Here is a 21,628-nt window from a genome sequence, read left to right as displayed (position 1 = left end):
GCTGAAATGTTATTCTTCTGTTTAGCATGTGGGTTGAGCAATTCTGGAAGTTGAAGTCCACACTTTTTTAAAGTTGAAAAATACTAGTCTAGCCTACACTTTTGATTGACTGCAGTGGAGGACTACCGACTAAATACTCTTCTCTTTTAGCCATAAGTTATTTATAAAAATAATAAGGGTGGGATAAAAACAAATAAATAAATAGTATTCTTTGTCTTGGATATACCTGCTTATTTTAAAAAATAAAACATAGAATTATTCCTATGTGCAATCTAATATAAGGGAGTGGCTTCAAGAATGATAGTTGGGTAAGGCTGCTGCAGTGAAAACAAGATAGCCATATCTTATAAAAACTTAAAAGGACATAATGTGTGCTACAAAAAAACTTAAAAGTTTCTCTTGCAGCACACGTTATCCATTGTATGGGATGTATTATCTTAAAAGAGTGATTTGAGAAAGAAAACACATGCACTTTAAAAAACGCACACCTCAGTGGCAAAAATACTGTATATCCCTGTATTTGTACATATTAGCAATAGACTTAGACTTATATACCACTTCACAGAGCTTTAGAACCCTCTCTGATTGGTTTACAAATGTCAGCATATTACTCCCAACAATCTGGGTCCTCATTTTATTGACCTTGGAAGGATGGAAGCCTGAGTCAACCTTGAACCGGTCAGGATCGAACTGCTAAGCAGTCGGCAGAATTAGCGAACTATGTGTTGCTATAAAGACAAAATGTCTCTGCCATACTCACAGTGGTAGGCCAAACCTTTTGCAGTCACCAGAGACAATCAATCCCTTCCTTCCTTCCCACGCAGCTTATCGTAATGACGGACATTTCCCTAATTATTAATAATAGGTCACTTAAAATGCAATCAGTTCAGCAAAACTGTCTCTAGGCCTATACCATACTGGGAACCATCCCCTGTAGCAATTGTGCCTCCCAAGCAGAGAATTCCAATTAACCCTCCTTTATGGGAAAACAGATGAACCTCCCAATCTCCAGCCTTCTTTCTCAAGCCACAGACGTACATTGCTTCGGTCTGCTGTGACATTGCAGCCATCTCCATGGCAACCCATTGTACTGTTTGAAAGGGCGGCTGATGTGGTTCGTATCTATGCCGTAGGAATGCAACCACAAACATTTGCTTGAGTAGATACTGGGAATTTACATTTTTTTTCTGCAAATATCCCCCTTATTGACAACTTTGTGTTCAATGTGAAGAGCTTGCAAAAAAAAAAAAAAAACACCTTTCTCCATATCACAGGCTCTCTTTCTTATATTCGTAGAACAAAAACATATTTTTGGGAAGTAAATCGAAATGAACTGAGGTGGCAAATGAGCTTTGCCACTTGATTATTGAATCGGAATCATTTGAGGGGATCTGTGGCATGTGGTAGCATGAAACCTAGAGCCACACAAAAGACGGACAAAAGTGCATTGCTTTAGCAGGGCAATCACTGCTTCATAATAGTGGTGTATGTTTTGAAATGACACTCACTAGCAAATAAAATTCAGCAAACTGAGAACTTGGTACTGTTTTGGACTAAAATCTCCCACTATCCTTGTCACAAATTTGGAATCAATCACAATACTGACTGAGATCAAATGGAATTGGAGTGCTCTGGAGAGCACCAGGTCACCTATGTTTCAGAGCAACAATAGGTTTGAAAGTTATACGGGCTATGATTAATGAATTCTCACTGGGTTGTAACATTGTAAATTTTGAAAGGAACTCCCAAATCATCTAATTCAGTTCTCTGCTAGTGGAGGAAATCTTCTACTGCACATTCTTGACAATCTGTCACAGTACAACAGGTGGTAAGTTTGAACCCAAACTTGGCAGTGTCAAGATCTTTCGTTCTTTATGCTGCTTCATTTCTTCTCTTATTTATTATATTATATCCCACCTGTATTTTCACAAATAACTCAAGGCAGTGAACATATCCAGTACAGTCCTGTTTTCCCCATCACCACAACAACCCTATGAGGTAAGTTGGGCTGAGAGAGAGTGACTAGCCCAAAGTCACTATGCTGGCTTTCATGCCTAAAGAGGAACTAGAACTCACAGTCTCCCATTTTCTAGCCTGGTTCCTTAACTACTAGGCCAAACTGGCTCTCTTGGGGGAGGGTGTGTGTGGTGGTCAATGATTGGTTGCAGAAAACCTGTAAAATTAGCAGAGGATCATCAGATGCCCTCCTTTTGCTTATATTGCAGCAATGTTGTACTTTATTTTTTTTTCCTTATGGAATTTGTATTTTTCTTTAAATGAAATATTGGACCCTTGCTAATTAAATGGTATAATTCTGCACCAGCTAAGAAGCACCTCTGTTTTTTTGTGGAATTTCTTATTTTGTTTCATTTTGTAACTTAAACCATCTTAACAGTTCCTATTCTGTTCCTGATTTGTTCACTCACAGTGCCTCTGTATGGTCATTGTACTTTGCATATAAGACTTCAATAGTGTCTCCATCTTTTTCCCAACAAAAGTTTTTGGTCTCCCCTTGCCATAGAAACTCTTAACAGATCAGCTGACCTTGGGTGCCCCTTAAGGCTCCTTTCCCACCAGACTGGTTAGAAGGGACATGCTAGGCATGCCAGATCTTTCCAGCTCCCTAATTAATTCCTTTCTCATTAATACTTATTAAAAAGGCTGCCTCCATTTTCAGTCAGCCAACTTGTAATCTGGGCATCAAAGCCTGCCTTTATGCAAACAATCTATTAATGTGTAATGCTGCTTCGCTCACAGATTACTGGCTCTGATGCACAACAAAGGAAAACAAGGCTGAGGCTTTGGTTAGATTTTAATTTAGGATGTGAGAAAAGCAACAGCACAGGAGGTGAACTGGCTACTTAATATTCATGATATGCTTTACTAGAGAATTTCTTTACAACATGGTATAGTATTGGGAAAGGGAAGTGGCTGTGGGACATTTAATCAGGACTTCTTTTCAGTAGCCTTAAAGGAAAAATCACCATGTACTCTCAATGCCTACTCTTCTGTTTTCATATTTATCTATTAAAAGATCCACTGGACCAAATCTAGGTACTTCGTAGTCCAGCAAACTATTTCTTAGAATGATCAGAAAGATATTGTACATCTGAGGAAATCCATAAACCCAGGTGTTACTCAGTGACATACTGTCTCTCTGAACATCGATTTGGATATCATGAAAATAATCTTTGGTAGTCTGACCCCCTTTTCCATGAATGTATTGAATACATTTTGAGAACCATCCAAGAACCGTGCTTCCCAAACTTGTTTCTTAATAACCCCAAACCATTTATCAGAAAGTCCTTTTTTACTATGTACCAGAAAATCCTTTTTTAAATAAGGATTGTGGGTCATTACCCAAAGAAAAACCACTTTTATATAATTTGAGGTAATCTTCCTAGGTTTGGGATGCGCTTATCTAGAATCATGGCTATTGTTGCTCTATAACGTAACAAAAGTAAATTACACGCTGTATAAAGAAATACTTTCTTTTATCTGTCTTGAATTTAGTGCCAATCAATGGCAGTGAATTCTACTATTGTGGGAGACAGATTTAGATCTGCTTTGCATCACATTATACATTTTCTTAATCATCTTCATTTTCCCATCTACACTTAGGGGAAAATGGGCAATCTCTAATGTGCAGGTTGCAGGCAGCACTGTTGAAAGCACTGTAAGATTGCATTGCCAAATTAGGCAACAGAATGACCAATTTCATGTCAAAAATTATAAAATAAAGGTGGAAAGAGTACAAGGTCTCTGCAAGTCAGAACTCTCACATTCCTATCCCTCAGAGTTTCCCCAGGGACTGAAATGTTATTGGCATACAGTAGTTTAGTGGGAAAGTAGCCAAATTGTAGCAAAAGGATTCTTTCTTTGTTCTTGCATTTCTTCCTTCTTTCTTGATTACCTTTTTTTTAAGATTTGCCTTTTATTTTATGTAGAATTTTCAATAAATGTAAATTAAACAAAAGATTTTTTTTTTTTAAAAAAAGGTGGATGGACAAGGAGTGCAAGGCCCTGAAAGGTGAAAACTGTCCATTTAATTATCTCTCCCAGCTGTAAGGAAAAATGTGCCAAAATAGTTGGTTCTATTCTTTCTGATCCCATCATTCTTATAGAGGGATCTGTAGTGCTTCTCGCATAGTTCCTGAAACTTTGTTTCATCATGATATCTAAAAGTTGGTCAGATCATGAAATGCTTGATGTTGGTTGGAATTAGTGTTTTTATCTTGAGTTTTTATTACTTGTGGGGTTTTTTTTTTTTAGCTGTTTGGCTTTTATTTTTGGTCAGCAAATAGGCTGTGTGGTTCTTACTGACATGCAGGAAACTTCTTGAAGGTGCTGAAGGCCTGTTCATATTGTGCTGAAAACAGGCAAAGTGAAGCAAGAGAGCCTGTGAGAACAGGAGCCAGTAGCAGTTGGTATGATGCCAAAGGAGAGTAAAGCATTGGGAGACTGCAACAGGAGAAAAACTGGAGAGTGGAGCATTGGGAGAAGGCAGCCTGTGGGTACCAGCTAGCTAGCCCAACATTTGTAGAGGGGAATAGGGAGACTAGAGAGACCTGTAGGGCAGTGTGCTGTGGTACCTGGACAAAGCAGCAGCCAGTGGATCCAGCTGCAGAAGAGGCCACAAGGGAACTAGGCAGCCATAGGGAGATCTGTAGAATGTGAGGCTGTCAATACCCTGCCCTAGTATCTAGAAACCTAGTGAGTAGATTGGGAGGGAACAGACTCAAGGTGAATTCTGAAATGATCAAGTCATGATGGGTATTTGTGGGTCCTGGTCTAGGGGACTTTCCATCTGTAGATTGGATGGAGTAGTCTGTCTGTCTATTATCCATCTGTCCGTCCATCCATCCATCCATTCATCCATTTTATATGGCTGCCCACTTACTCATAGAGACTCTGGGAGGTTTACAAACAGTAAAAACCCAATCTAAAAAAATAAATGTAAAAAAACAATACCACTGCACCCCTCTCGCGACAACACACAGTCAAATGAGCCACTTGATGGGATCCATCACATTCTGGGTTTTCCAGATCTGTTGGCATAACCAAGTCTTCAGGGCCTTACAAAAGAGTATCGAAGTAGGGGCCAGTCTAATTTTTGCAGAAATGATATTCCAAAGGGAGGGAGCCACTACAGGGAAGGCGCTTCTTGGTCCTCCCAGGTGTACCTCTTTAGGGATCAGGATGCACAGCATTCCTTACCTTCCCATCCTAGTGAGTCAGGTAGATGAAACTGGCAAGAGACAATCCCTCAGATAACCCAATCCCAAGACATGAAGGGCTTTAAAGATGATGACCAGTGCCTTGAATTGCACCTGGAAGCAAATTGGCAGCAATGCAGTTCCCGCAGGAAAAGTGATGCATGGGTCTACACAAAACTGTGTGGGCTACTGTTAAGATGGGAGATAACTAAGGTGTGAGTGACTGACTGTGAGTAATAATAATAATAATAATAATAATAATAATAATAATAATAATAATAATAATAATAATAATAATAATAATAATAATAATAATAATAATTTTATTTCTATACCGCCCTTCTCCCGAAGGACTCAGGGCGGTGTACAGCCTATTTAAAAACACAGACAAAACAGCAATATAAAATTTAAAATAATTAAATAAATTGGCTCAGATTTAAAACCCCAAAAAATTTAAATACCCCAATTTAAAACTTGTGTTGATAGTCCGGCCTGGCAGAACAACAGGGTCTTCAGTGCGCAGCAAAACACCCGGAGGTCGGAGATCTTATGAATTTCTGGGGGCAGTTCGTTCCACAGGGCTGGGGCTCCCACAGAGAAGGCCCTCCCCCTGGGTGTCGCCAGCCGACATAACTTGGCCGATGGCACCCGGAGGAGACCCTCTCTGTGGGAGCGAACTGGTTGGTGGGAGGCTATTGGTGGCAGAAGACGGTCTCGGAGGTACCCGGGTCCTATGCCATGGAGCGCTTTAAAGGTGGTAACCAACACCTTGAATCGCACCCGGAAGACCACTGGGAGCCAGTGCAGCTCGCGCAGGAGGGGTGTCACATGGGCACAATGGGTTGCGCCCATAACCACCCGCGCGGCCGCATTTTGGACCAGTTGGAGCCTCCGAGTGCTCTTCAAGGGGAGCCCCATGTAGAGAGCATTACAATAGTCCAACCGGGAAGTAACAAGGGCATGAGTGACCGTGCGCAGGGCGTCCCGATCCAGAAAGGGCTGCAACTGGCGAATCAGGCGAACCTGATAAAAGGCCCCCCTGGCCACGGCCGTCATATGCTCTTCTAAAGACAGCCGCGCGTCCAGGAGGACACCCAGATTGTGAGCCCTCTCCGTGGGGGGCAAAGATTCACCCCTAATAGTCAGCGATGGCACCTGCTGATTATATAGGGGCGCCGGAAGCCACAGCCACTCGGTCTTGGAGGGGTTGAGTCTGAGCCTGTTCCTCCCCATCCAGACCCGCACAGCCTCCAGGCAGCGAGACATCACATCAAGGGCATCATTGGGGTGGAGATGTACAGCTGGGTGTCGTCAGCGTACTGGTGGTACTCCACCCTGAAACCACGGATGATCTCACCCAGCGGCTTTACATAAATGTTGAACAAAAGGGGCGAGAGGACCGATCCTTGTGGCACCCCACATATAAGGGGCCTCGGGGTCGACCTCAGCGTACAGATGGCACTTCACCCCATAGGGATTGTTGGTCTAGGAAAGGGTGTAACTGGTGCACAACCCGCAGTTGCACAGAGGCCCTCCTGGCCACTACTCCCGCTTGTTCTTCAAGCAGGAGTTTGAAGTCCAGGAGAACCCCCAGATTACAGACTGAGTCTGTTTGGGGCAGTGCCACCCCATCCAAGACCAAAGGTGGCAGTTTTCCTTGAACCAAAGACTCCAAGCCCCAAACTTGATCTTGCCAGGGTTCAGTTTCAGATTGTTGTTCCCCATCTAGCCCTTAACAGCCTCCAAACACTATGAGAGAGATCATGCCATGGCTTAACTTACCATGGTCCGAGCCATACAGCTAAGTATCATCAGTATATTGATGATACCTCAGTCCATGGTGATGGATGATCTCACCCAGCGGCTTCATGTAGATGTTAAACTGAAGTGGAGAGAGTACTGAGCCCTGTGTGACCCGCAAAGCAGTGGACAATGGGGTGGATCTCTCACTTCCTATCAACACTGATTGAGAACAGCCATAGAGGAAGGAATTGAATCAGAATAACACAGAGCTCCCCTCTCCCAACCCCTGAAACCTCTCCAGAAAGATACCATGGTTGACTGTATCAAAGGCCGCTGAGAGGTCAAGTAGAAGCAAGGATAGATGAACTACTCCCATTCCGCTCCCACCAGAGATCATAAAAAAGCACAACCAATGCCATTTCCATCCCAGATCCAGGCCTGAATCCTGACTGATAAGAGTCTAGATAATCTATTTCATCCAGAAACCTTTGGAGCTGCCATGCAACCACCTCAATGACCTTCCCTGAAAAGGGAAGATTGGAGACAGGTCGAAAATTATCCAACAGAGTGGAATGCAGCAATGGCTTCTTAAGAAGAGAGGGACCACAGCCTCCTTAAAATACTGTGGCACTCCCCTCTCCTGAAAGAAAGCATTAATCACCACCAGAATCCACCCGCATGTCACCTCTCAAGAAGTTTTCACAAACCAGGAATAGTACGGATCTAAAACACAAGTGTTTTATACTTGCCTTAATACTTTTTATTCAAGATTGATGCACAATATGGGGGTCTTTTAAGATTCTTGTTTAAAGAGCAGATGAAGAAAAACTTAATTTTCAACAGAAGATGAAATACAATACTGATTATAATTATAAAAGGACTGTGTATTATGGCTAATTTTAGAGCAAACAATTAATGTATTTATATTTGTATCTACACCAAAGAAAGTTGGAAGTTATTATTTTCATATATTTTTCTTCCTTTTTCTATTTTGGCACGCCCAATTTTGCTTTGTCCCTTTCTTAACTCTGGCTAAAGGTTCTCAAGAAGAAGACATGAACAGTTTTCGCAATTTCTAAGATCACTTTGCATAAATAAATAGTGATTTCTGTCAATAAAAGAGATAACTAAGCTGTAAAATGCTCCCTCTGGATGTCACCACTGCTGCTCTTGATTTAGTACCCTGATTAGTCTAGTTAAAATTGTATAACCCCTTTGATTGGTGAATTGATGTATTTCAGTACTGTCCTATAACTTTAATTGGGTAGTAATAGAATGTTATAGTAGAACTGTTATAGCAAACCAGCTGCAAAGATAACCAGAATTGTATTATCTATACGTAGTGACCTTTTCACAAGGACATTTACGTATTTGTGCAGGCCCCACTATTTCTGAAGAAGGGGGTAAATACCTTGCTTTCTGATGTATGGAATGGTGGCTAGAGTTAGGGTCAGGTCTAGCTTTGTATAGCTTTGTATAGTTATAGTGCAGTCATTCTTCCCTTTTCTGGAATAGATTCAACCCTGTGTGTTTCTTTTCCCCACCTGGCACAGTTTCCTCTCTTTGTCTTTTTGGAAATGTTTTTATTTTCATATCAGGAAGCAGGTTTCATTTCTCATGTAACCTGCTAAGCAACTAATACTTCCAATGATGTCATCTTATTAAGACCTTTCAGTTGATTAGCTGTACCTATGGCTCTGAGAATAAATTTAATTTCAGATGCTTTTTAAAAGGTTGGGAAGGTTGCTCTCTTTGCTATGGTAGGAAAGCTGAAATTGAATCCTTCTTACCTTGGAGATATTCATAATTTGCTAATAATTTTGAAGTTAGTTGTTTCTCTCCATCTTCCTTTCTTCCCCTTTTCCCCTTTTCAGCCTACCCCCCCTTTTTAAAAAAAAATTGGCTATCTCTTCCTGGCAGAACTTGAATATATTTTGTAAAGTAACACATATCCCTATAAATTAAAAAACATTTATTGTGTTGCATGATTGACAGATTTGAAGTTTACTTTAGCCAGTTCAGTTTTCATTAATTTGATTATTGGAGCTATTCTCATTCCATTTAGGCTTTTTAAATTCCTTTGACTAGAATTGTTAATTACCATATTTTTCGGTCTATAAGACGCATCCCTCCCCCCCCAAAAAGTAGCTGGAAATGTCTCTGAGTCTTATAGAGTGAACAATGCCGAAGCCTCACCTACTCTTATGTTTATGGCCTCTGCGCGTCCTGTTTTTGGCCCATTCCAGGTGGTGGGGATCCCTGTCACCTGGAACGGGCCAAAAACGGGATGTGCAGAGGCTGAAAATGGGGCACGTGGAGATCAAAAATGGACGCACAGAGGCAGAAAACGGGACGTGCGGAGGCGGCGATAGGCAGCAGCGATCCCTAAAGCCTGGAACACCTGGTACTGAGCAGTATTCTGGGAGGCTAATCCAACCACCAATCAGCTGCTCGTGCTAAATCAGGCTGCAATAACGTGCTGAAGCTGACCAGGCTGTTTGCTGCAAGGCCGCTAGCCAGATGAATACCGATGGATGCTGGAAGGCAGAGGCAGAGATTTATTTTTTTTTGTTTTCCTCCCCAAAAGCTACGTGCGTCTTATGGTCCGGAGCGTTTTATAGGACAAAAAATACGGTACATGAGAATTTTTGAAAATGTAGGTGCACAGAGATCTGTGCATGTTCTCCCAATTTGTCAATCCATTTGCAAGAAGGGGACTGAGGGTGGATGTCTTAATTGTTTAAGTTTCAAAGATTGTCATTTAATATTCCACACGATTTTGAAAGAAGCAGATGGTAAAAGTCTGAGTGTTGGTTTAACAAAACTCAGGAAAGAAAAGATTACTGTACTATTTTAAGCTAAGGTGAAAATGTGCAAATTCGTGATGTAACTTAACCAAGGAATAGCGCAGATGTGATGATTTCTTAGGGTCTTTTCTGAGTTGAAATAGTTGTGAGGTATTACTAGGAATGGAAGTGAGAGGTGACTAATGGAATGAAAAGGAAAGATGGTTGAAATGTGCCCTTATTTGGATGAAACAGAAATCTGCCACTCTCTTCACCTGGATTTAAAGCTAAGAAGGGTCTCTATGCAGAATTAGATTTCAGATATTTTATTTTTTCCTCCCTTGAAACCAAGGCTTTATTTCTGCTACATATCCAGAAAATGCTTTGATCAGACACAAAGCATTGTGAGAGGAGCTAAGGTTTGCGGGTACCACCTCATTCTTCCACATGTTTCTGGTTTCCCATTAGAAATCAGAATAGCACTCACATTACATAAGGAAAATATGTTATTAGTTAATTATTGCATAATATTGTTTTTATAAATTTGAATGTTATAGTATGGGTGTATTATTGTATTTATTCATATTGTTGATTGCATTTGTCTCAGAGTCTGATGGGTGTAAATAAAATAAATGTTAGAGGAATACCAAATGGGGCAGTTTGTAAGATGACCATTTGGCCATCTTAACTGGAAATGCCTCCTTCTGACATGGGGCTTCCTGGTTAGGGTTAGGGTTAGGGTTAGGATTAGGTTAGGGTGTCACTTCTAGGTCCTTCCACCAAATTCAATCCATATTCAATTCCATTTTTTGGAATGGGAGGTGGTTAATGCCTAAAATATATGCTTTATGCATTGAAGACTTTTTTTTATTCTTTTGGCTTCCAATTTTGCCATTTTACTTGCTTTGAAGTGATTTAAAAAGGCAGAATGGGTGACAACCTGACAGCTTAAGGCAGTCACTTTACTTTAAACCTCCTCTTTCAAAAAAAAAAAAAAGGGGGTGGGTGGGTGGGTGGGAGGAGAGAATGAGCCAGACATTTCTCCATCTCGACATCATGATGTTATCAGCTACTCTCTGTGATCCTAAGCAGGTGTTAAAAGCATATAGAATATTTGGGCCAAAAAAGGATGTCCATACCATTATTAGTGTAGCAGGCAAACAGTGAATTTCAGAGTATGGGCTAAGTCAAACATATCCAGCTGAATATATACTTCACTTATAACCTTTTCTCCCTGCTTTTTATGCTAGAAACAAAACCTGAAATTTAGCCAATGAAGATTATATGTCAAAGAAAAAGTCCATGAACTCTCTTAACATTATGAAGTCCGTCCTTCCTCCCTCCCTTCCTCTTGGTGTGAAGAATCAATATAATGTTGGCAAGCAGATTTGTGATTTAGTTTTTAAAGGTGCAAGCTATGAGATCTGTTTTTCAGTGTATGAATAAATTAGTATATAATCCCCTTGCCCCTGACCAAGCTATGTCTGTGTGTGTGTGGGGGGGGGGGGCGGGCGGGATTACTAATTAATAAAAGCCTTAAATACATTGTAGGCATAGATGTAAAAATATGAACCACCAATTCGGACAGAAAGAAGTTAACTAAAATACTATGGAGAAACCTGTTGCCAAATGATCCTGGAGTTGGTAAGAAAATGGTATTTATTGTAATAATTTTGCCATGTGGAGTCTAATAAACAGAACCAGACCCTTCAGAAGTTGAGAGAGACCCTTCATTTATCTAGATCTTACCTGACAGAAAGACGTCAATGTTGCATATATTATACAAGGCACAATGTAATATATACAAGGCGGGTCTCATCAAAGTGCTACTGATTTGTATATTACATAATATACAAGGCAGGTCTCATCAAAGTGCTACTAATTTTCATAGAAATATCAATTTGCATGTTTGACAGGAGATGTACTCTCAGGTCTTTAGCAATCTGTAGTTTTCTTTTTAGCCCAAAGGTTGAAGAAAACTTCATACTCTAAAATAAATTAGAAGCCAACTTTTTAAAAACTGGCATTGCTAAATTTGAGGTCAATTTCTCTATTGATGAAGAAATTCTCTTTTTTTTTTCCCCTCTAGATCTTCATTGACTTGCCCTCATTGCCGGAAACAGAGCAATACTTTTGATCCTTTTCTATGTATCTCATTGCCTATCCCCTTGCGTCAAACCAGGTATGTTTGGTGACAGGTCATATTTCCACTCCTGCGTTCTCACTAGAATGTACAGTACAAATTCCCCTTCCCTTAATATTGCATGCATTCATTTACATATTTTATCATCTCTCTTACTAATCAGTGTGTTATTCTTTCTTTTTAAAGTCATATTTTAAGAATCACTATTCTCAAAATGTAGATTTCCAGACAAATTTTCTTTTGAGATATGCATTTTAAATATTTCAAATTTTAATGCATAGTACTTGTGCAGTAATCTGATAAAGGCAGACATTCCCATCTTTCTATTTTCAGTATGTCTGCATCCACAAGTAAATTTCAGAATTTCCATTGCTTTGTTTAAAATTAAAGTTCCACACTTAGACATTTGTAATGTAAGCTTTCTTCTCTTTCTATCTTACTAAAAGTCCACTTTCATTACAAATCCACATTTCATGTGCAAACTGCCTTGGTACAGTTTGTTGCCTAAATCAGCGGTTCTCAACCTGTGGTCCACAGAGCCCTGGGGGCTACAATGTCATCCCAGGAGATCCATGAAGGCTTGAAGAAATGTTATGATTTAAACCTTGTGTTAAGTGTTGTGGGTCAGTGGACATGGTCTGTGGCCACAGAACATATTTAAAGGGGGTTCGTGGTGAAGAAAAGGCTGAGAATCACCAGCCTAAATATTATTTAGGTGAATAATAACAAAATTTATTGTCCTTGCCCTCCAAGATCTATAGAACAGCAACATCTGAAGGACACCAAAATTCACCATTCCTGTTCTGAAAGTTCCCAAAGTCTATTGAACTGACCGATTTTTCTATATAGCCAGACCAGAATTTATTACAATCTCCCATTAGGAATTAAGTTTTTATAACTGTATTTTTGTTCTGTTCCTGCAAGAAGAAACATGTTTTGGGACGCTAGGCAGTATTCTGAAGTATTTTCTCTTTTTTCTGCCCTCTTATTTCTTACAGGAGGACTAGAACTGTCTTGTTTTTTTTCAGCATCACAAGCTGAATGAAATACTGTCAGAAAAGGGCCATAGGCTGGAAATTGCTACTTTTTTGGCAGCTGGTTATGCACAGCAGGGAGCCAAGGCCCTGAAACTAGCAAACCCCCCCTCCCCATTGAGGGTACAGCCAAGTATGCATGAGCTCTAGGGAAGTCAGAAAGCGGGGAAATGAGAAGATGACAGCATTACAAGCATGGTTTTTAGAATTCCCAGATCCTACAAAAAATATAGGTTAAATCCCTACCTCTTTTTAGTTTGAATTCCCAAGGTACAGGGTTATAGAAACATTTTAGTTTTATAATGGTGTTAGTTGGACAAGAAGGGCTCATTACAAATCTGAATTCCAAAGATGAAGTGTGCTCAACCTCTTGAGAGCTGAACATGAATAAATATGTAATGGATTGGGCTGCATATGTCTGACAGCTCTACCCTGTACATGTTTCTTTGGAAATAAATCTGTCTTCAGTATGTTCATAGCGTTATCAAAACAGAACCTTACATTGAGAAATGGAACCTGAACTGTAGATTAAATGTATCTTTTATATATTGTTCCCATCTTCTCTCTAATGTTATGGCATTTCAAGTCATCACATTGTTCTCAAGCGTTCCAGGGTTCTGACTGTACTTGATGTATGTTCTGAGGAAATGAGAAAAAAGCCACCAGGAGCTCATAGACAATGGAGGAACAGAATCCTATTAATTTTATGATAACCAGCTCATGAAAGCTCATGCCTTAAATAAAATGCTTACTGTAGTCCCAAAATATGCTACCTGACTTTTTCTGAATTTAGAAGCACGTTGGTAGGATTTCAGATATCTGATGTAGCAAAATCATTTTTATAGAAGCTTACGCTAGAATTAATTCCTTAGCTTTTAAGATTCATAGGATTTTTGTTCCCCTTGGAATTGATAAAAAAAAAAAAAGAATTGCCTACGTAGTTGGAATGTATTCTTTCCCAAATGGAGTCTGTTTAATGTCTATTTCTAAACAGCTTGGGGAGATTCAGTGTGTCCCTCTCTCTCCTTTATACCTGCTTTCTGCTCTCTCTTTCCAGTCAATAAATCCTTAGAACTCCCTCCAGATTCTTGGCTTTATTTATGCTTGCCTGGGCTTGGCAGCAAAGAGGCTAAACAATGAGTCTGTCTCCATTGTGGGGATTCAGCCACCTGAATCCTTTATCAATGAGGAGAAAAAGAAGAAGAAAATCTCCATACTTCTTTTCACATCTCTTAAAGTGCTTTCTCCAAACTCCAGTTTTATGGATATGAATCTTTGAAACTCCTGTGAGTTGTACTTCTAAATGGTTAGATATGTTTAGAATTTGTAAATGTTTCCAGGATAGCTCCCTATAGTGAAATTGGCACAATAAATCTGCACTTGAATGAGTGATGTGGAGGCCTAGTGGTGTAGATGCCACCTCCCACTTGGAAGGTTGAGAGTTCAATCCTAACTAGCAGCAGATGTTTCTCTCCTAGGGCACAAAGAAAAAACACAAAGAAAAAATATCTGCTGTGAATTCCGTATGATGTCAGGAAGGGCACCCAGCCAGTAAATGCTCAGTTCCATTCAGTTTCCCTGACTCTACCTCGAATAGGGACTTGTTGTTGTTAGTCGCGAAGTCGTGTCTGACCCATTGCGACCCCATGGACAACATCCAGGCCTTCCTGTCCTCTACCATCCTCTGGAGTCCATTTAAGCTCATGCCTACTGCTTCAATGACTCCATCCAGCCACCCCATTCTCTGTCGTCCCCTTCTTCTTTTGTCCTCAATCATTCCCAGCATTAGGCTCTTCTCCAGTGAGTCCTTCATTCTCATTAGGTGGCCAAAGTATTTGAATAGGGACTACAGGCTTGTAAAAAGGGAGTTTATGTTTGCACTTGAATATTAGAAATTAATATTGATCTAGATCTCAAGGCTTAGATCTAAAAGAGAGGAACATAGTCTGAGGTCTCCTATAAACCCAACATGTTGCTCCAAACAAACTTTAGAAATTGTTACTAAATAATATTTTTATATGGCAGAAGAAGAAAAAGGAATATATACTTGCTAAGTAACATTATCAATTATACTTAATGTAATTTATTTAAATACCAATTAAATGAACTAAATTTGCTTTTTGTCCTGGCTCTGTTGTTGCTTCTTGGAGCATAACTCTGTGGAATATGCAGTGGATAATGTTCAGGAGACCTTCTTTGACCTAATATAAGAGAGCAAATCTCTATCTTTAATGATAATGTCATTTATTTTTGTATTTGTTAACTTTACATCTCACTTTTCCTTCAGGAATTCAGAGCATTCAGAGTGCACCCTTATCTGATTGTTACCTCTAGTAACAATCCTGTGAGGTAAACTGGTTCAAGAGAAAGTGATTTGCCCACCTCGCCAGCCACTGAGCTTCCATGACTCATTTTAACTGATGTGAGAAATATAGTTGTGCAACTTAGTGCTATTTAGTACCTGCTGTCAACCTGTGATCAGGCTGACCACTTGAAGTTTCACTGAGTCTTTTGCTGAAGATTGATTCTGCAGTGAATGTGGAGACTTCTGGGGAAACAATGGCAAACTGAAGATGGCTCCGCTGAGAGTAGGGCCAACAACCATGGGGGAATGAGGAGCCAATGAATGGGCCAGCTTCTTGGAATTCCTCTCCAGCAAAGAGAGACCTTTGTATTGCCCACATGCACTCCATAGCAACAGCTCCTCACAAGAAGCAGTCTTCAGCAGATTCTTTTTACTTTTTCATACTGTTCTTAATTCATATTCGCTTTTTAATTCTTTCAACTTTTAATAAAAAATATTATTAAAAAATGATCTATTGCTAAAGATCACTATGAAGGAGGGAAGAGTCAAAGGTGCCCTTCTTATCTATTATGCTGATCCAAATTGGTTTCTCCACCCCTTGGTTTGAAATTAAAGAAAAAAGCGTCATAGACTTCCTTTTCAAGCAAAACATTTAAAGAAGACATAGGAAAGCACTCACTGAATGCTGCCATGTAGAAGTTTTAGGAGAAATTCTTCACTGTGGCAACCAACACGGGGTCACATCCATGTTCTGCTCCTGTCAGGAAAAGATACAGTAAATCATAGCACACATTAAGTAGAAGAAATTACATCCCCCTTCCATGTTTTAGACCTTAAGTAAGCATTAGTTTTCTTAGGCCTCTGCTAGAATTGACAGATGCCTTGAAGCAGCACCTGTTCTCTAGCTTTGCATCCTAATTAACTATAGGAACATGAGAGAGGACTCCTTGGTTTCTTCCAGAATGCTTGCTTGCTTTCCCATTTTTGCCTCCCTCTTATGAGCCTTCAGGGTGAGGCTTCAAATTCAACTCTTTGCATTTCTTTTCAGTACAAACTTTATATCTTATGGGCGTTGAACTGAACATAAAAGGCAAGTTGTTTGGGAATTTTGAGTGTTGTAGCCATAACATATTTGAATGGGTGGGCAGAGGACAGAGGGTCAGTAATGGGACAGAGTGCTGTAATGTAGCTCTTTCCAGCAATCTAGGAATCATTCTGCATATTATGCTACTGTGGATGTACTGTAGTTGTGTATTTCAGATTGCTCCTACACAATTCAAAGGCTATACCACACATTATTTTTAATGAGTAATTTTTAATATCCACGGTGACAGATACATTCTTAAAGATGCAGAAGGTGTCATTTCTTAGGGCTTTGAAAGGAGCAGGGCTCAAATTGGAGATGTTTTTTACCAATCTGTTCATCCCTGGTCCTCCGGTCGTATGTTTACAATACATGTGCTCCAAATCTCCATGCTCAAAATAGGTGATAAAAAAATTAGGAAACGATCCAATTCATTTCTTTGTTCATAAGCAATAACATATAACTAAACGAATTATGTGGCCAAGTTAAGACAGAGGATAAATGAGTGAACAAACAAATGAATGAACAGACGGACGGACGGACGGACAGGCAGACTGGATTTGAGTTAACTGTGAATCGGGGGCATTCTTAGCATTCCTCAATTCTAAATTCCCTTGTGTTCCCTTTTCTTCCAGGCCTTTGAATGTCACTCTTGTCTTCCAGTCCAAAAGTCAGCGATTTGTGCGTGTAGGCCTAGCTGTGCCTCTCTTCAGCACTGTGTCAAAGTTGAGGGAAATGGTGGCTGAGGAGGGCAAGATTTCGCCTGATCAGGTTAGCCAGACAATTTTCTCTATGCTCTGTTGCTCTGTGAGAACACTATACCCTGTGATTTGAACATCGCTTTTTTGGAGGTTGATATCCTTAACTGGTCTTTTTGCAGGTAATCCTGGTTGAATTAAACCAGTCAGGGTTCCAGTGCTCCTTCTCGGATGATGAGGATCTGAACTCCATTGCAGAAGGGGACAACATTTACGCTTTCCAGGCCCCACTCCCTTTTAGAAGGGGTAGCTCCTCCCGAATCTCAGGTACATCTTACTCTGGTGGTTAAAAAAAATACAATACACTTCCATTATTTTGCAAATTAATAACTTCTTTTTATCTACAACAGTGGAAAGTCAAGGCTCTTACCAGATACCTAAACCCTGTTTTGATAAATTATGATGGTTGTTGGTAATGAAAATGCAGCTTTTTCAGCCTCCTTTTTTTGGCAGGAGCACATATTCAACACATACTAGTTTTTTTCTGTAAACTGATTAATTGATGAATGGGATTGGATAAGAGCATTGGTAGGTCATATAGATCACTTTCATAAGCTACCTGTTTCCCCTTAGGCCATGGTTTTGTATCCTTGGTCTACAACTATACCGACAAATAATTAATTATTAATTAATTAATTAATACATGCTAAGGTCAAATTATGAGATTGTGCTTTCTTAATGCGCATTGTAGATCATAAGCAATGCTCACCTTTGCCATAGTCTGCCTGAGCCAGAAAAGAAATAATAATATAACTTCTAAAATGCAGATAGCACTATTTAGGTAGGCCTCATTTACCAACGACAGTTGAGACTGGCAACTCTGTTGCTCGTGAAATGGTTGTAAAGTGAAAATATTTAACTGTCTTGATGAGATCAGAACCAGAACAATAAATTTAACTGAAGGCTAGATCTATCCTTTACACTCCTCTTGTACTGCCTGGCTAGCATAGATTAGTAATAGTCCTGTCAGATAATCACTGGTTAAGTGGGCTTTAGGGTCATTACAGTTCTGTCACTTTAACAACTTCTTATTAAGATTTGTACACTAGTGATTGCATCATGAGGCTATTAGGAAAAAAGGGTTTTTTTCTCCCCCCTTGGTCAGCTTTATTGCCCTCTGTATTTGTGTGTGTGTGTGTTTATTTTATTCTGGCAATTGCCTAATTTACTGTTAGCGCTATACAAGAAATGGAGTGGATTCTGAAGAAAGTTATAACTGCAAGATATAAAAAAAGTTATAACTGCAAATTGAAAGACAAAAAGGACAAGTATAAAAAGTGGAAAGAGGGGCACATAACTAAGGCAGAATTTCAGCAAATAGCCCGAGCCTGCAAAGATGAAATGAGGAAATCTAAGGCTCACAATGAACAAAGACTTGTGATAAAAGTAAAAAATAACAAAAAAAGCTTCTTCCAACATGTTAAAAACAAGAAAAAAGTCAAGGAAACAATTGCTCCATTGCTGGGAGAAAGTGGCAAGAAGGTGACAAGCAACAGGGAGAAAGCAGAACTACTTAACTTGTTTTTTGCAATTATCTTTACATAAAGGGAAAAAGCACTCCACCACAAAAACCAGATTAGGAACACAAGTTAAAATAGGGAAGAAAATGGTAAGTGAGCACCTGGATGAGTTCAAATCACCAGGACCAGATGGATTACACCCCAAGGTTCTAAAGGAATTGGCAGACGAGATCTCAGAACCACTGAACTATATCTTTCAAAGATCCTGGAGCACCGGGGAACTGCCAGAGGACTGGAAAAGAGCTGATGTAGTTCCCATCTTCAAAAAAGGGGAAAAAAATAGATCCATGAAACTACAGACCTATCAGCCTGACTTCAATACCAGGGAAGATTCTGGAAAAAATAATCAAGCAACAAATCAGCGAACTCCTAGTAATAACACAATAACACAAAGTAATAACCAAAAGCCAACATGGGTTTGTCAAAAACAGATCATGCCAGACTAATCTTATTGCATTCTTTGACAAAGTGACAAAATTAGAGTACCAGAAGAATGCTGTCGATACTAAGAGCCTGTAGTACAGTGGACTAAAGCACTGTTATTAACATCTGCTGCTTGCAATTACTGCAAGTTCAAATTTCACCAGGCTCAAGGTTGACTCAGCCTTCCATCCTTTCAAAGGTAGGTGAAATGAAGACCCAGATTGTGGGGGCAATAAGCTGACTTTGTATAAATATACAAAAGTATGAAGGCTATTGCTTAACGCATTGTAAGCCGCCCTGAGTCTCCGGAGAAGGGCGGCATATAAATTAAAGCAGAAAAAAAAATGTACTTGGACTTCAATAAGGCATTTGATAAATTAGACCACAACTTACTACTAGATAAAATAGAAAAATGTGGGTTTACCACCAGATGGATTCGTAACTGGCTGACCAACTGCACTCAACGTGTAGTCCTCAGTGGAACTTCATCTACATGGAGGGAAGTATGCAGTGGGGTACCCCAAGGCTCTGTTTTAGGCCCAGTACTCTTCAACATCTTCATCAATGATTTGGACGAGGGGATAGATGGGGAACTCATGCAGACGACACCAAGCTAGCAGGAATAGCCAACACTCCGGAAGATAGGCTTAAGATACAGAAGGATCTTGAAAGACTTGAACATTGGGTGCTATCTAACAAAATGAAATTCAATGATGAAAAAAGTAAGGTTCTACATTTAGGCAAACAAAATGCACAGGTACAATATATGTGGTATTTTGCTCAATAGTAGTAACTGTGAGAGGGATCTTGGAGTCCTAGTGGACAACCATTTAAATATGAGCCAGCAGTGTGCAGCAACTGCCAAAAAAGCCAACACAATTCTAGGCTGCATAAACAGAGGGATAGAATCAAGATCCCATGAAGTGTTAATACCACTTTATAATGCCTTGGTAAGTCCACACTTGGAATACAGCATCCAGTTTTGGTCACCATGGTAGAAAGAGTGCAGAGAAGAGCAATAAAGATGATTAGGGGACTGGAGGCTAAAACATATGAAGAACGGCTGCAGGAACTGGATATGTCTAGTTTAATGAAAAGAAGGACTGGGGTGACATGATAGCAGTGTTCCAATATCTCAGAGGCTGCCACAAAGAAGAGGGTGTCAAGCTATTCTTCAAAGCACCTGAGGGCAGGACAAGAAGCAATGGGTGGAAACTAATCGAGAGAAGCAACTTAGAACTAAGGAGAAATTTCCTGACAGTTAAAACAATTAATCAGTGGAACTACTTGCCTCCAGAAGTTGTAAATGTTCCAACACTGGAAGTTTTTAAGAAGATATTGGATAACCATTTGTCTGAAATAGTATAGGGTTTCCTGCCTAAGCAGGGGGTTGGACTAGAAGACCTCCAACTCTGTTATTCTGTATTCTGTATATCTACAAAGAGAAGCTGTTATATGATCTAATAAACTGAACAGCTACTTCTGTGGAAAATTGTACAAATAAAGTATTCATCAGCGAAGAATTGCTTTCTCTCATCATCACCCTTTCTCAGTCTACAAGTACCTTTCCTTTAAGGAGGTTGTACAAAACTGAATTCTAAAACCAAGAAAAACAGGAATTCATGTTTTTCCTGCTCCTTTTTCTATTGCTTTTGCCCAAGTTGATTTTTTGTTTCACTTTTTTGGCAGTTTTTAAGAGGTCCTCCTTTCTCCGAAAGCTATTAAAACTTTATTATGTATTTAAAAAAAATTGTCACCCATCTTGCCGTGAGGCGACTCTGGAGAAAACATGAACTAATAAAATAAAACACAAAATAATAGTTCAAGTTCAGGGCCTAGAAACCTATGTCTGGTAATAGTCTCTTCCATAAAGGTAGGCCAGTGTTTTGTGTGGGTGGCTTCCACTTTGTGAAATAATGTCCCATAAGAGGTCACTTTGATGGCACCTCTAGAACTTTCCTGAAAAGCATCCAGGACAAAACTATTCTGCTCTGCAGGGCATTTGAAAGTTGAAATTGCCCAGTGGGTGTCATATTGTTTATTAACATTTTAAATGTTTTTAATTTTTTTTATTGGTGTAAGCCACCATGAGTTATATGGTTTTGGTGGCATATCAGTCAATCAATCAATCCATAGTATCTCATATAAAGAGAGATTTTGATATCAAAGTATTTTAACCAGTCAATCCCACACATACATTCTGAGCAGGAGTGGGTTTTATTTATTTATTTATTTATTTATTTATTTATTTATTTATTTATTTATTTATTTATTTATTTATTTATTTATTTATTTATTTATTTATTTATTTATTTATTTATTTATTTATTTATTTATTTATTTATTTATTTATTTATTTATTTATTTATTTAATTTGATTTTATACCGCCCTTCTCCAACAGGACTCAGGGCGGTGAACAGCCGAGATAAAACATAACATATAAAATTTAAAAAACGAGATTAAATAATTTCGGCCCTCAATTTAAAACAACCCAGTTAAAACCAATTTCAAATTAAAACTAAAAGGATGGGATCAAGGCAGCCCGGCTAGATGAAATAGATGTGTTTTCAGGGCCCGCCGAAAAGTCCGGAGGTTTGGTATCGTGCGTATCTCTG

General features: G+C 39.5%; 1 protein-coding gene across 1 annotated transcript in view; it reads left to right on the top strand.

Moving 5' to 3' along the window:
• Positions 1-21,628, top strand: part of USP43 (ubiquitin specific peptidase 43) — a 120,305-nt gene that overhangs the window by 50,083 nt on the left and 48,594 nt on the right. Inside the window, exons 4-6 of the mRNA XM_034408103.3 lie at positions 11,835-11,927; positions 16,947-17,082; positions 17,192-17,336. Coding sequence (XP_034263994.2) covers positions 11,835-11,927; positions 16,947-17,082; positions 17,192-17,336 — 374 coding nt within the window. The remainder of the gene's footprint in view (positions 1-11,834; positions 11,928-16,946; positions 17,083-17,191; positions 17,337-21,628) is intronic.

Source organism: Pantherophis guttatus, chromosome 2 (assembly GCF_059756535.1).
Source record: "Pantherophis guttatus breed Tessera chromosome 2, ASM5975653v1, whole genome shotgun sequence".
NCBI classification, from domain to species: Eukaryota; Metazoa; Chordata; class Lepidosauria; order Squamata; family Colubridae; genus Pantherophis; species Pantherophis guttatus.
This window is presented reverse-complemented; position numbering and strand designations above follow the sequence as displayed.